We start from the raw sequence: 13,304 nt of genomic DNA on the forward strand, positions 1-13,304 counted from the left end.
GGCTCGGCCCCGCCGTGCGCGCCGCCCGCGAGCGGACCCCGCGTCTCGGCCTTTCATCCCGGGGAGGGGGCGGTACTGGCCTTCAGGCCGCGCTTGTCTTGTTTTTTCCTACATGATTTGATTACGAGGTTTGGAGCTGGTGCCCCTTCGCTGGGGGCCTGTTTCAAGCCTTTGTTGCAGTTGCGGTGTCCGGGTGGAGGCTGGCCCTGAAGGACGCAGCTTACAAAGTTCATGCAACTTGATTTAGTGGTTCTCGAGCTCTTGTTTTTTAGGTGCAGGGCATCCCAGCTCTTTTCCCTGGACTCTTGATTGCAGAAGAGCAGAGCATTTCTGTGGCAAAGAAGTCAGGAAGACCATAGCTAGGGGTTTCTGTGTGAGATCTCTGGTTTTGTCTTGTAAAGCACATTTGTAATCCTAACTGTGCTGATGTTGGGTGGCACCTTGCAGCACCCTTGAAAGGGTCTCGAGGCACAGGAGGGTGCCGCAGATCCCTGGCTGAGAATCACTGGATTAATTGGACATTGGATAATAGATAGGTACACAGGACATGGCTCTAATAAGGTACTAAGAAAGGGACTTTTGATCTTGGCCAGTTATGCAGCGTGTTTATTGGATCGGTAAATAGCACCACTTGCCATGTATGCCTGCTCCTGCCTCTAAACAATTTTCCTTATGAACATACAATTTTCTGTATATTTGAAACACCACCTCAGCATGTCATTTAAAAGGCAAATGTTTTGAGATCTTCATTCTACTCTTCTGGTCCTTTTGTTTAGAAATCATATTCCCCTTTTTTTACTTGTTATTTTAGAAAATTAAAAGATTTGGAAATGCTGAGTAAAGATTCCCTTTCCAGCGTCTGCCTCACTAAATTTGTCTTTCGTGCCTTTTCTGAATGGGTACTAATCGAGAGAGAGAGATCCATTTTCTTTTATAGAAAGATCTTTCTGTGAGTGCAGAAATGCTCAACTCTTGGGAAATTACACTTTGGCTTGAGAAGGTAAAATAATTGTTATTCTTCAGATAATACTTATCTGAGAAACTAGCTTACAAAGATAATAACAGGTTAGGAAGTGCCGTTCCACTCCTGCCTCCAAGTTCTAGTTTTCACTAAAAATAGTAATAGATTAAAGCTTTCATCATTGTCTCTGGGGAAGAATATTCCACTAAAGTAGAGCATACTAACTAACTCTTGTCATTTAAAAAAAACTGGTCATGGTTAGTGTCTTGTAAAATCTTGAGTGACACAAATGCAGGAGATGAGTATATACTTATGAGTTGCTTCTTTTTTTTAGGTGAAGAGTGCAAAAGCCCTGGGTCTGACTGAAGGGAAGATTTCACTGTACTAGATTTACTCTGGCTTGAACACTTAAAGGCTATTTTTGGATACTTTTTAATTAAAGCAAAAATCAACTTTTATAAACCATGGCAGATGTGGATCCAGACACGTTGCTTGAATGGCTGCAAATGGGGCAAGGGGATGAAAGGGATATGCAACTAATAGCGCTGGAACAGCTATGCATGCTGCTTCTGATGTCAGACAACGTGGATCGTTGTTTTGAAACGTAAGTATGGTTCCTTTTGTTTGTGTTGGGAAGAGTAGGGACTTTTTTATCCATTGCGTAGATTGTGTCAATTTTATTTAACCACTTCTCCTTATTAAGTTTATACAAAATTGGACGTGGTAAACTAGAACCTTTTGCACTCTTGAAAATATGCAGAACAAAACCTTTAGATCTTTGTTCAGACCATACCACCATAATATCATGACTTCCTTTGCAAAATAAACATGTCATGCTAAGAAGTGTGACACATTGAGTAGCTGATCCTGGCACGTCTTGGCTGATTCATTTCTAAAAGGCCTCTTGCAAGTTTAAAAAAAAAAAAAAAAAAGTTCCTGTTTTCTTTTGTTAAAGGGAATTAAATTATTTAATTAAATTATTTTGACTTTTTTAACCCTAAAATTCAGGGTTTTTTTATTTATATTAAAATGCCTGCATCGCTGAAGTTTTTTTCCCTTGCTCTAAGACGTAGTAGCACTTGCTTTGAACTTTGCAAGCCAAAAAAATTAACATAACTGGCTTTGTCGCTTAGGACTGTTACCTGAGTATCAGTGGCTTATAACAACTTATTGTAATAACATTACTCTCTGTAAACGCCAAGTAATGGTTTTGGAAGGTAGGCATTTTGATCTTAAAAAAGAAAAAAATAAGTAAAAATTGAGCCTTTAAAACTTAACTCAGTGGGCGTGTCCAGATGAGTGTGGCTGTGAGGAAGTGGGGTGGGCAGGTGTGGCCAGGCCTGGGACCGCGGGGCTGTGGCCTGGGGCAGAGCCATGATCCGCTCCCACATGCCCCTTTGATAGACACTGGTTACACAGGTAAGAGCGTGTGTGGAGCAGCTTGTGGCTCTGCCCCCAGCCCCATGCTGTCACTGCCCGGGGACCCTGTGGTTTCCATGGAGAGTGGCTGGGACCCGCAAGTGTGGGGTGTACGGCCAGGTGAGCAGGGGACCCCATCTGGGAGTGGGATGGATGGGTGGGGCCAGGGCAGGATCTTGGGGCGGTGACACTGTGGGCCCACAGAATCAGTGCCCATCACAGGGCCATGCAGGTAGCGGATCATGACTGCACTGGGTCTTGACTGCGCTATCACTGCCCCAAGGTCCTGGCCTTACCTGCCTGTCCTGCTCCTTTATGCTGCTCCACACCCATCTACAGCCCTATCCCATCTGCCTGGCCACATGCCCCACCAACATGGGTCCTAGCCCCCACCAGTGCATGTGGGGCAGACTGGCCATGGTGCCTGGGTAGCAGGGTTAGGTCGGGTGGCAGCACGTGGAAAGAGCCGTAGCCGCCAGGACTGCTGGGAAGTAAGTCTGGCTGCTGTGCTGCTGCAGCCGTGCTCCAGGCTTGGGGGTAGTGGGACTGGCTGCATGTGCTGGGCCAGGTGGCACTGAGGGACTTGCTGCAGGCCAGATGAAACCCCTTGGCTGACTGGATTTGGCCTACTCCAGTCTAATGTGTCATGTTTTGGCAAGGTTTTTGATTTTCTGTTCTGCTTTCTCAACCTTTTTGGTCTCTCTCTTTTTTTTTTCTCTTTCCTTCTGGCCTTATGTTTCCTTTTTTTCCCTTACTCCAGCAAACCAAAGGTTGGTATGATTATTGTCTACTGAATTTTGCCATCACAGTTAAACTAAGGACTGTGGGTACATACATACACACCGTTGCCAGAGTGTTATTGTTTTTTTTAGTCATGTGTATTTGACCAGTTGTAGTGCGTGTCCCTTGTACTAGAAATGTTTGTAATGATTTGCAACTTCTCTGGAGTTTAGATGCAATAGTAACTGGGAATTAGAAATTGCTATTGTAATAGCAATGTATATTATACATTGCTTTAGAAATTAGATTTGGTGCTCCTTGGCATGGAGAGCATGGAATTTATAAATATCATTATGTGTGGATATTTGTGATGAGATGAACTCTCTGGTCCTTTCCTGTCTGTTTGCTTGGATTTGTCTGGTGCCTGTGCTCTTAGGCTGTGAAAGACTGATTTACTGAGTTCTTAACTTGTCTCGGTTGATCAGGGTTTGAGTACACAATTAAAGAACTTCTGACAGCAGGGCTGTCCAACTGGCAGCCTGTGGGATGTCTGTGGACTGCGAGGGCTTAACCTTTGACCCCTGAGGTCCTCCAGATCCAGGTGCCATTGCCCCATCGTTCTTTTGCTTTCCAAGTCTGTGGCTCCATTCGCATTGTATGCTTAAAGATGAGGGCTGAATAGGAACTTGTTAAACATAAAGTGTTTGTAAACATTTTTTTTCTGCATTTGATAATGCAAACGTATTATCTTAGTAAAAGCTGAATACTGGTTACAAAAGACTTTGGTCCCTTTACATGTTAGATGCTGTTTTGTAAAAGCTTATATAGTAAGCACTTGTAAGGTTGTACTGTTGCTTTTATTTATGTATTTTTTTTTTTTTTTTTTTTTTACCCATCATAATTTGGGTAAAATGGGAACCACTTACCATTTTCAGTTTTACCATTTGCCAGTGGTTTTGAGACTGTGTTCCACAGAACCCTGGTTCCACAGGAAGTCATAAAGGGGTCCACAAAGAGATTGAGGGTAATGGTGGAGTGGGTACCACCATTGCTGGGCCAGTTTGCTTGGCTCCACAGATAGGGCTTCCATGGTAGAAGTGATATGAAAGGGTTCTGTGACTTTAAAAAGTTTGAAAACCACTGTCTTATGTAGTGGAAGGCATTGGTTGGTTGGTTTCATTATATGGCTTGTTTTTTGGGGGGTTTTTGGTTGGTTTTTTTTTTTTTAACTTTGCCTCATGGAGACATGAGAGAGGGGAAAATATAAGTAGAATAATATGTTTGTAAATTGCACAAATTGTATGGCTTCTGAAGTAGGTGGAAATTTAGTCTTGGGAGTTTACTTTTATTTAACTTTTTAATAGGGTAGATTTTCAATTTACTTTGTTCCTTCAGGGGCCTGCTTTAGAGCACTGATTATGTCTTGAAAAGAGTTACTGAAATCTGTTGCAAACTGGCTAACTCATTGGCTAACGTAGCCACATGAGGAGAGCATGATAAATCTAATTCTTGATAGTATTTCTAGAGTTTATTTTTAGTAATATTTTGAAAGAAATTGTCTGGCCTAACTAGGGATTAGCATTGGACACATCTGTTACCAAACGCTTTTCAGTGACTAATCTTTAAAATGGCATCAGATTGCCCCATTTGTAATGTAGACATAGCCTTTTTTGACCCTTTAGGAAAATGTCTTGGTTAACATTTAAAAGCATGTTTTCCTGCTGTACAGCAAAATTGGGAGAGGCCAAGGTTGTGGTGTATTGCACAGCTGTTGCATTTCAAGACCTTTGATCTGTGAAGAAATTCTGTTTTTCAGTGCTAGTGATGATTGGTTAGGAAACTTTGGTCTGTGGAATTTAGCAACTGAAATTCAGAATACTTTGTTCTATCTGTGAGAGAGTCTTTCTCAGATTTGTTTTTTACAGGAAAGTTTTGGGTTTTTGTTTTGTTTAAAAAAACATAAGGGGTAGTCAGTCTTCTTTGTGATGCAAACCAAGTGAGTTGCAGTTTTAATGAAGTACGACTAATGATCACCAGTTTCATTTGGTGGTTACTGGGAAATCTGAGAAACCAAGATATTTAAAAAAATTAATAATATGAATGCGTAACCTGTTCTACATGAGGCCCATCATTATTTGTAGATTGTTTTCAGCAACATATTTTACCCAAGTCAAGGAAAACACCAATTATTTTCACTTAGCAGTGTTGGATATATTTATAATGATGCTTCTTTTCATTAGCATGTATGGTAAAGATGGATTCAAAGCCTTTTATTTCATTGCAATAGTCTAGGAATTGGCTGGTTCTAGAAATTTCGAAACATTATTGAAAATGTATTGTTCAAAATATGTCATTTTCAGGAAGATGGTGTAAATGGACCATCCCAAATTTCTGCCCAGGGTCAGGAAGATGGGGAACAAATAAGCACAAATGAATGATGTAATGCAGTTAGAGTTCTAGTGGTGTTGCAGAAGCTTACAGGGTGTGAGACCTGTAACAGGTTATGATGTCAGGTAATTTAATTTTGATGCTGTTAGCTGAGGTTTGTGCATATTGTATCTGACAAAATTGTCTTTATAGTGTTACTAACCTGTTTCTGTTAATCAGTATTATAGCCATTTTCTAATGAGGGCGATTCAGAGAAAAGTGGACTCTTACTCACTTAGCAGCACTTGGATGCCTAGAACTTTAACCAGTAGCAATGATCTTAGTAGCTTAATTTCATAATACTTAGAATGATTTAAAACTGAATTATAGTTTTTATTCAATGGCTGTATTGGAGTACAAGTACTAAGATAATCAGAAATATGAAGTGCTATTTCTAACTCGAGAGACAAGGTTGACTAAACAGTGAGTATATGAGTTATCACTAGTCTTAAAGCTCTGTGTTGTAGAGGTATTATTAAAATGACAGACAAAATTGTTTGAGCATTTGAATAGTTGGGTTGATTTGAAATCCCGATTGATATGGGTGGACTGGTAAGAATTTTAAAAGTAAAATCTTGGGTTCTTTTTAGAAGTTTTCATTAGGTTGTCTCACCTTGTTTTCATATGTTTGGTGCAAGAAATCTGGAATGCAGTGGGTCCTGGGCTTTGTTCCACATTTGTTTTTTCTTGATAAATAAATCATTGGTTACAAAGAGGGGAGTGTTTGTTAGGCCATAGTTTGCCATTTTTTCCCCTTTTATAAACACAAATGCTAAAACAAACCTGCAAGTACTTGGTGGTGAAAACATAATCTATGTGTTATATAGATTAAAACATGGTGATTAAAACATAATCTATGTGCAAAATCTTTATGCTGAGAAATTGACAATTAAAATAGGACTTTTACCCATATCCCCCAGTAGTATAAGGTAATATTCCATGAACTAAGACAGAAAATATGATTAATTCAAGTTTAATGTCTTTTTTGCTGTGGTTTATATGATCATAGGGCTGGAAAGGACTTCCCAAGTTCATCTAGCCCAACCCCATTAAGCAGGAATGTTTGCCTTAACCAGGGGTGACCAGTCTTCGATATGGGTGCCACAAGTAGCACAAGCAGCCTCTTGGTCTGGCAAACAGGAGACTGGGGAGGAGACAGGGCAAGAAGCAGAAAGCAAAGCAGCAAATTAGGTGGGGAACTTAGGGAAGGAAGAAGGAAGCAGAGCAGCAGATCAGGCAGAGGAAAGGTGATCAGAGTGGCAGTTGGAGAGGGCAGATGGCTAATTTCTGGTATGCCTGCCAAAAAAGTTGGCCCCTCACATGTCTAAACCATCCCAGACACCTTTTTGTCCAACTTGCACTTAAAAATGTCCAGTGATAGAGATGCCACAATCCAGTTTTCTCTCTAGGTGACCTGTGTTAGACTTCTGTATGTACCCACATCTTTATTATTTACTAAGATTGTGAACTCTTAACTTATCAAGTAGTTAAATGAAAGTTGTTGACACAGTTTAGAAGCTGAGAAATTATACAAGGCCACCTTAGTAGAAACCATGATTCTAAACTATCCAATAGAAATGTTGTCTGTCTATCTGTATTTCCTTTCAGGCTGAATATGCTTTGGCTATCTTGCTTTGAACCACTGAACCACATTTTTTTTTCCCTAAGGTGCATCTTCAGAAGGGGAAAAGCTATGTATGTGTCTTTGCTTTGTGTTCCCACCAAATGTGAGGTAAAATCCTGTGAAGTTAAGGTGGTTTTAACTTTAATGTGATTTTTGTAAAGGTTAGGGCTTTCCTCATCCTAATTACTCATGTTAAAAGTATGAACTCTGTTTGCTAGGATTTTTCCTTGTTTAGTTTGTGTTGAGTAGCCTATAGTAGGAACACTTCTTTTTCTTTTCTTGTAAAGATGAGACTGCAGAGACAGGGCTAGAACCCAGGATTTCTAATTTCTAGTGTATAACGTTTATAGGCGTGTTTCAGGGAATGTTATGGTTGTTTGTGACAGATTTTTTTTAAGCTTGGGTTTTTAAAAACATTTCTTTAATTTTAAAATGTGAAAATAGCTCATAATAGCTGTATAATATCCGAATGAAATATAATCTATTTTTTGGTGCTTCATGCTATAATTTACAGGTTTATATAGTGATTTTACAGAGAAGGCAGAATAACTTCTCATATGTATGGCATGGGTGTTGATCCTGTGCATTACTACTTGGGTTTGTGCTAGAACATGTTTAGTTTGCTCCTGGTACTCATGAGTATGCGAGCAAAACTTGTGGATTGGCAGAGTAAGCTATTTTAAGTATTTCAAAGTATGTAAAACAAAAAAATGCAGGAGACTTCAGGAGACTTCATTTTCCTGTTCCTAGAACCTTAAGTTAAAAAAAGTAAGGTTCTTTTTGTTTTTGTTTTTTTTCTTTTTGTGCTTTAATGATGCAGTACTGTACTTGTTATGTTACAGAAAGTCGGTTTTCATTACTGTTGTTCAGATGTCGGAGAGCAGTGGTCAGACAGGTGAAAGCAACACAGGTTTTGCTGTACTGGCCTTTTAAGAAAGCTAGGAATTTGGGCAGTAGCAGAGGCAGGTACTGATACTTTTGAGTCTACCTTCTCAGTTAATAGTAAGTCAGGGATGAGAGAGCTGCAGAGTTTTATCTGTGGTCTGTGCTGACATCCTGAAGCTAAGTAGCAGAAGAAGCTGTAAATTAGTTCAGGAGAATAGCCTTCAATTGTATGCCTAGTTTATATTTCTGGTGGTGCTTTTTTGTAACTCTAGGAGATTAAGCGAGTCATTCATAGGTTGTAAGGCCAGGAGGGACCTCGGAAGATCATCAGGTCCAAGCAGAAAAGAGAACTGGGGGTCAGGTGACCCCAGCAAGGTGACTCTGTAGTCCTCTCTTGAAGATTTCCAGGTTAGGCAATTTGCACCCCCTCTAGGGAGAGCTTATTCTGCAGTCCGTACACCCTGATCATGAAGAAGTTTTTCCTAAAGTTGAGCCTGAATCAATCTTCTAGGAGATCATGTAACTTCTGTCTGGTTTCTCCTGTATGAAATAGGGGTATAATCTATAATGCCATATGGAGACAACCCGAGCAGAGTGTGAGGCCCAGGGCCAATCAGCCTGTGCACAGCTCCAGCCCCAGACACAAACCAGTGGCAGATTCACCCAGGTGGGGAGTGCCGAGTGGCCAGGAGGGCAGTGGCAGTGTGGAGTTGCTGCACCCATGCTACCCAGCTCCGTAGGGCCCTGCAAAGTGTGGGGCCTGGGGCAGTTTCCCCGATTCTTCCCCCCCACAGGGTCAACCCTGATGCCATACTTTCTCACATACAACTTGCACATTTTCCAAGAACCAGCTGGTGGAAACTGTAGTGCATGTTATATGTGAGAAATATGGTAAAAGTAGTTTCATCCTTCCTGGGTGAAAAATAAAGCACAATCTGCATGTGGCTCACAGGGGGAATAACTGCATGTACAAACAGAGTGGGGAATGACTAGCTAGGCTGCAGTACTGCACACAAGGAGGACCCCGGGTGTTAGTCTACTATAACCTGATTTTGAGCCAACTGTGTTCTTGTTGCAAAAAAGGCCAACATTATTCTGGGTTGTATTAACTGGAGTGTCACTTGCAAATCAAGGGAAGTGATTTTTCTGCTCTACTCGGCACTGGTGAGGCCTCATCTGGGGTATTAGGTCCAGTTCTGAGCACCAGAGTTCAAGAAAGATGTGGCCAGACTGGAAAGAGTCCAGTGCAGAGTGACAAAAATCATTAGAGGCCTGGAAAATGTGACTTATGAGGAAAGGTTGACAGAGCTAAGGTTTTTTTATCCTAGAGAAGACTGAAGGAGATTTTGATAAGTTTTCATGTACCTGAAGGGATGAGACTGGGCATAGAGAGGATGGAGATGGGCTTTTCTCTGTGGCTGTAACTAACAGAACTAGGAGTAATAACCTCAAGCAGCAGCAGACAGAATTTACGCTGGAGTTTAGGAAGAACTTTCTGACCATGAGGGTGGTCAGCCATTGGAACAGGCTATGCAGAGAAGTCTTGGAATCTGCTTTTGTAACAGAGTGCATGGCTCAGGGGCTGGAGCCCTGCTGCAGGGGTTAGAGGGTAATAACTTGCTTGCCTAGGAGCACTGTGCTGGCTGACAGGGGTGACTGGGAAATTAAAAACTCTCAGGGAGGGTAGCAAAAGACAGGGGGAAGGCTTTGGTGCTGAGGAAGAAGCATAGAGCCCAGGTTGCCCACTCAGGGTCTAAGGAAGCGCCACTGGTTTGGGGTTATCCATTTGTTGTTTGTATATTTCATTGTTTATGTTGGTTTTTGTGGGGACAGGTTTGCCCCAGGAAAAATAAATTAGTGAAAGGAGTGACAACCCATTACACCAGAATTATGGCCTGCAGGTCAGCAGGCTAGATGTGGCCTGCAGGCCAGATGTGGCCCACAGAGTGACTCTGTCTGGCCCATGGCAGGTGCCTCTGCCCTTTCTGGCCCAGGCACAAGGAGCACCCTGAGCTGTGGTGCATGCATCCGGTCCTGCAGCCCTCATGCATGGAGCTGCTGCTTAGTGTGGAGTGCAGCCCACCTTATCCCTGCATGTGGTCCTTGGGCACGCCAGCAGCTGTAGTCTGCTGGGCCAAGTGGTGGGGTGGAGGTGTGACGGTAGGGACAGTGTAGGGGCCAGACTCGGCTTCCTGGCAGCCCTTGCACTCCAGCTACCTTTGCCTGTCTTTCTGCCGCTGTCTGGGCACCCTTACCCATCTGTCCCTCATCCACTGCGGGGGGCACTGGATAGAGTGGGTGGGATCTCCATGGCCCTCTGCCCAGGACCCCTGCAAGCAGGGTACACTTACCTGGGTGGATAAAATGGGGCTGCAGGTGCCGGGTGGGGGGCGGGGGCATCCAGGAGTGTGACAGGGCTGGGACCAGGATCATGGGGTGTTGACAGTGTTGGAACAGGCTTGGGGGTAGAGCCCTCCCTCGCTGTGCCAAGCAGTGTAAACAGGCATGACTGTGGGGGTGGGAGCGGAGGGAGATAGGAAGGGTGGGGCACTGAGACTGGGTCTCCCCCCTCCCCCTCCATGACCCTCAGCTCACCAAAAATCCTTAAGTGGCCCTCCATTCCAAATAATTGCACACCCCTGTGCTACACTGTCTTTGGAAGTTTTCAAGCGCAGGTTATTGTCTGGGTTAGTTTAGTCAGGGATGATCCTGCCTTGAGCAGGGGCTGGACTAGATGACCTCATGAAGTCCTTTTCAGCCCCCGTTTTCTACAAACCTATGATCCTATCATTTTTGGTATAGCAGTAAGCTGAGGTGTGTTGTGAGTTTTCTTATTGAATCACTGAATCACTCATGCATGGATGCACCCTTTTAATTGTAGGAAAGCAGTGGAAGATGGATATTTGTTGAATGGTACTGGACTGTTTTGCTGCAATAAACAGATGAAATTTTAGTTTAATTAGCTAACTGCAACATTTGAAACCTCTCCTGGCTTAGAGTATGTTTAGCTTTTCATTCATTCCTATTCATATAGAACTTCTGCTAGTACACCTTCAGGATGTGGTTATTTATTCCTTGGGTCATTTGTCTGCTCATCAGCAGTGCAGTGATCACAGGTTGATTTGAGGTACTTAGTCTTGATTCCAGTTTGTAGTTGTAGGATTGGTTTTTCCACCTGGGGTTGAGCAGAATAATGAGGGTATCTATTATATTTGCAGTTTTACACAAATGTACTAAACTTGAAGCTTTTTAATGGAGTAATGTGTTAAAGATTATTTAGTCTGAATTTAGAGACATTGATTAGTGATAAAGTAAATTGGCAGTTTGTCCATTTTTCCAAATTATGCTAAAAAAAATTATTTTTTGATGTTGAAATAAAAGGGACTAAAACTAAAATTGTACTGTTACTGTGTTCTTATGCTGTTCCTTTGCTAATATTTTGCAGTATTTTGTTTCTAAGGTTTCTTTATTTCCTTCACGATGTCATGCAGTTAAAAATGGCACAAGGTAGAAATATGATGCATTTAGGAACATCATGTAGATAATTAAATGGCTATATATAATCCTAAGGCTTCTGGTTAGACAGGACCCTTTTTATTGTTGCTGTTAATCCTGCTTAAGAGTAATGTGCGTCTGGATACATACGTTTAAATATTGTAGATTTTGGTTAAATTGCTGCTACTTCATGTTTCAAAAAGTAAGGGAAGCTGTCATAGACCCAGATATTGTTGGGCTCTGTGATGAACAAATCTCCGTCTTTACTGGAAAATAAATTATCTGCATTTTATAGCCGAAAGTTATGTGTAAGTTCAAACGTGTGCATAGAATCTTTAAAACCCTAGCTTCAGTGAAAGTTTTGTCATCTTAATGAACTCTTAAAAAATTGGTTTCACAGGATTTATTTTTTCAGATCATATAAAGAAATTTTCTTTTGGGTTTTTTACTCCTTGGCTCCCAGGCCTTTAAAGATCAGGATGACACTGCTGAGCCATAGTAAATTTGGAACGAAATGCAAGTCTCCATCAATTATACCACATCTGAAGGAAAAAATAAAAACCAAGTAAACTTTGCAGGTAGAAGTGGGAGAGCATATATGAATTGCCTAAGGCCTCTGGTAATTAGACTGTATCTAGCTTTCTGTTTGACTATTTACTTTTCAATGCTAAAAATATTGTGAAAATATTGTTTTGTGTATTCTTCAGTTTTGGAAACCACAGATATATTGGTCACTGTGAACCTAAAGGGATGGTTCTATTTTCCCTACTTAATCTAGAAATAGATATCTTCATACAGTGATTAAAATTATTTCAGTGTGAATAGCAGAGCTCCTTTCTAACTGCAGGATATACAATTATTTACATCCATTAGGCATATTTTAGAGAAATTGAGTGATAAAATGCAATTGCTATTAAGAGTGCTACAATAAAAATAAATGAAACAAATCAACCTACCAAGTTTTTAATGCTTTAACTGTTCAGTTTTTAACAACATAACATAATTTTAAAGGGCAAAAAAACCTCTACCGGAGGGGCACATAGGTCAGAAGCAAAAGGTTCTTGGTGGATACTCTTGTGCTTCTGGATCTTGGGGGACTTGACACTTCAGGCTAAGCTTTGCTGTTCATGTGTGGAAGAAAAGCCCTACCACAGCAGAAGAATTCAAGGAGGAATTTCTGTGAGGGGATCCTTTAAAGCATGTTTTCTTTTCCACTGGCTTTCCTCTGGGAGGGTCAGATCTGGCTCTTGGTAACTTGTTGTTTAAATTAGTCCCTTGAGAGAGAGAACTAATATAACAAAAATACATACCTAAAACCCTGCACTTAGGACTGGAAGGAACCACCTGGGCCAGTGAATTCTGTTGCCAGCATTTGCAGATGGCCGTAGGATAATCATTTAGTCTAAAAGCATACGTGTGTGCACTAGCTTGTCTACACAGAAACCCACTATAAAACACCCCCGCTATCTCTTGTTTGTTATAGTGTCAGCTGATTTCTAAAAATTCTGAGCCCTATGAAATGACTGCTTAATGCATTGCTTTGAAAAATAGCTTAATTTTAATTATTTTGTTCAGACTTGTACTTTAAAAAGTATTCTAATATTATAAAAGCCTTGATCTATCTTTCTGTCTGTCCATAACACTTTATTTGCACTCTGATTGACTGACTGAAACAGGTGGCGGTGGTGGCGGCGGCACAGGGTGGGGGTGGGGAAACAGGGTTGAGACACTGCAGGGGCGGGGGTGAGGCCACTGATGCTGGCCTTGGCCTGC

General features: G+C 41.6%; 1 protein-coding gene across 8 annotated transcripts in view; it reads left to right on the plus strand.

Annotated features, from left to right (window-relative positions):
* Nucleotides 1–54: 54 nt before the first annotated feature.
* The window catches only part of HECTD1 (HECT domain E3 ubiquitin protein ligase 1), a 105,927-nt gene continuing 92,677 nt past the window's right edge, over nt 55–13,304 (plus strand). For 6 of the 8 annotated variants that reach the window (XM_025202481.1, XM_025202483.1, XM_025202482.1 and 3 more), the window contains exons 1-2: nt 57–561; nt 1,296–1,565. In XM_025202481.1, the coding sequence (XP_025058266.1) occupies nt 1,426–1,565 (140 nt within the window). In that variant the 5' untranslated portion in view covers nt 57–561; nt 1,296–1,425. Of the gene's footprint in view, nt 562–1,295; nt 1,566–13,304 lie in introns of all 8 variants that reach the window. The other 2 variants (XR_003093736.1, XM_025202484.1) reach the window with 2 other exon arrangements.

This window comes from Alligator sinensis, unplaced genomic scaffold (assembly GCF_000455745.1).
Source record: "Alligator sinensis unplaced genomic scaffold, ASM45574v1 scaffold720_1, whole genome shotgun sequence".
NCBI lineage: Eukaryota > Metazoa > Chordata > Crocodylia > Alligatoridae > Alligator > Alligator sinensis.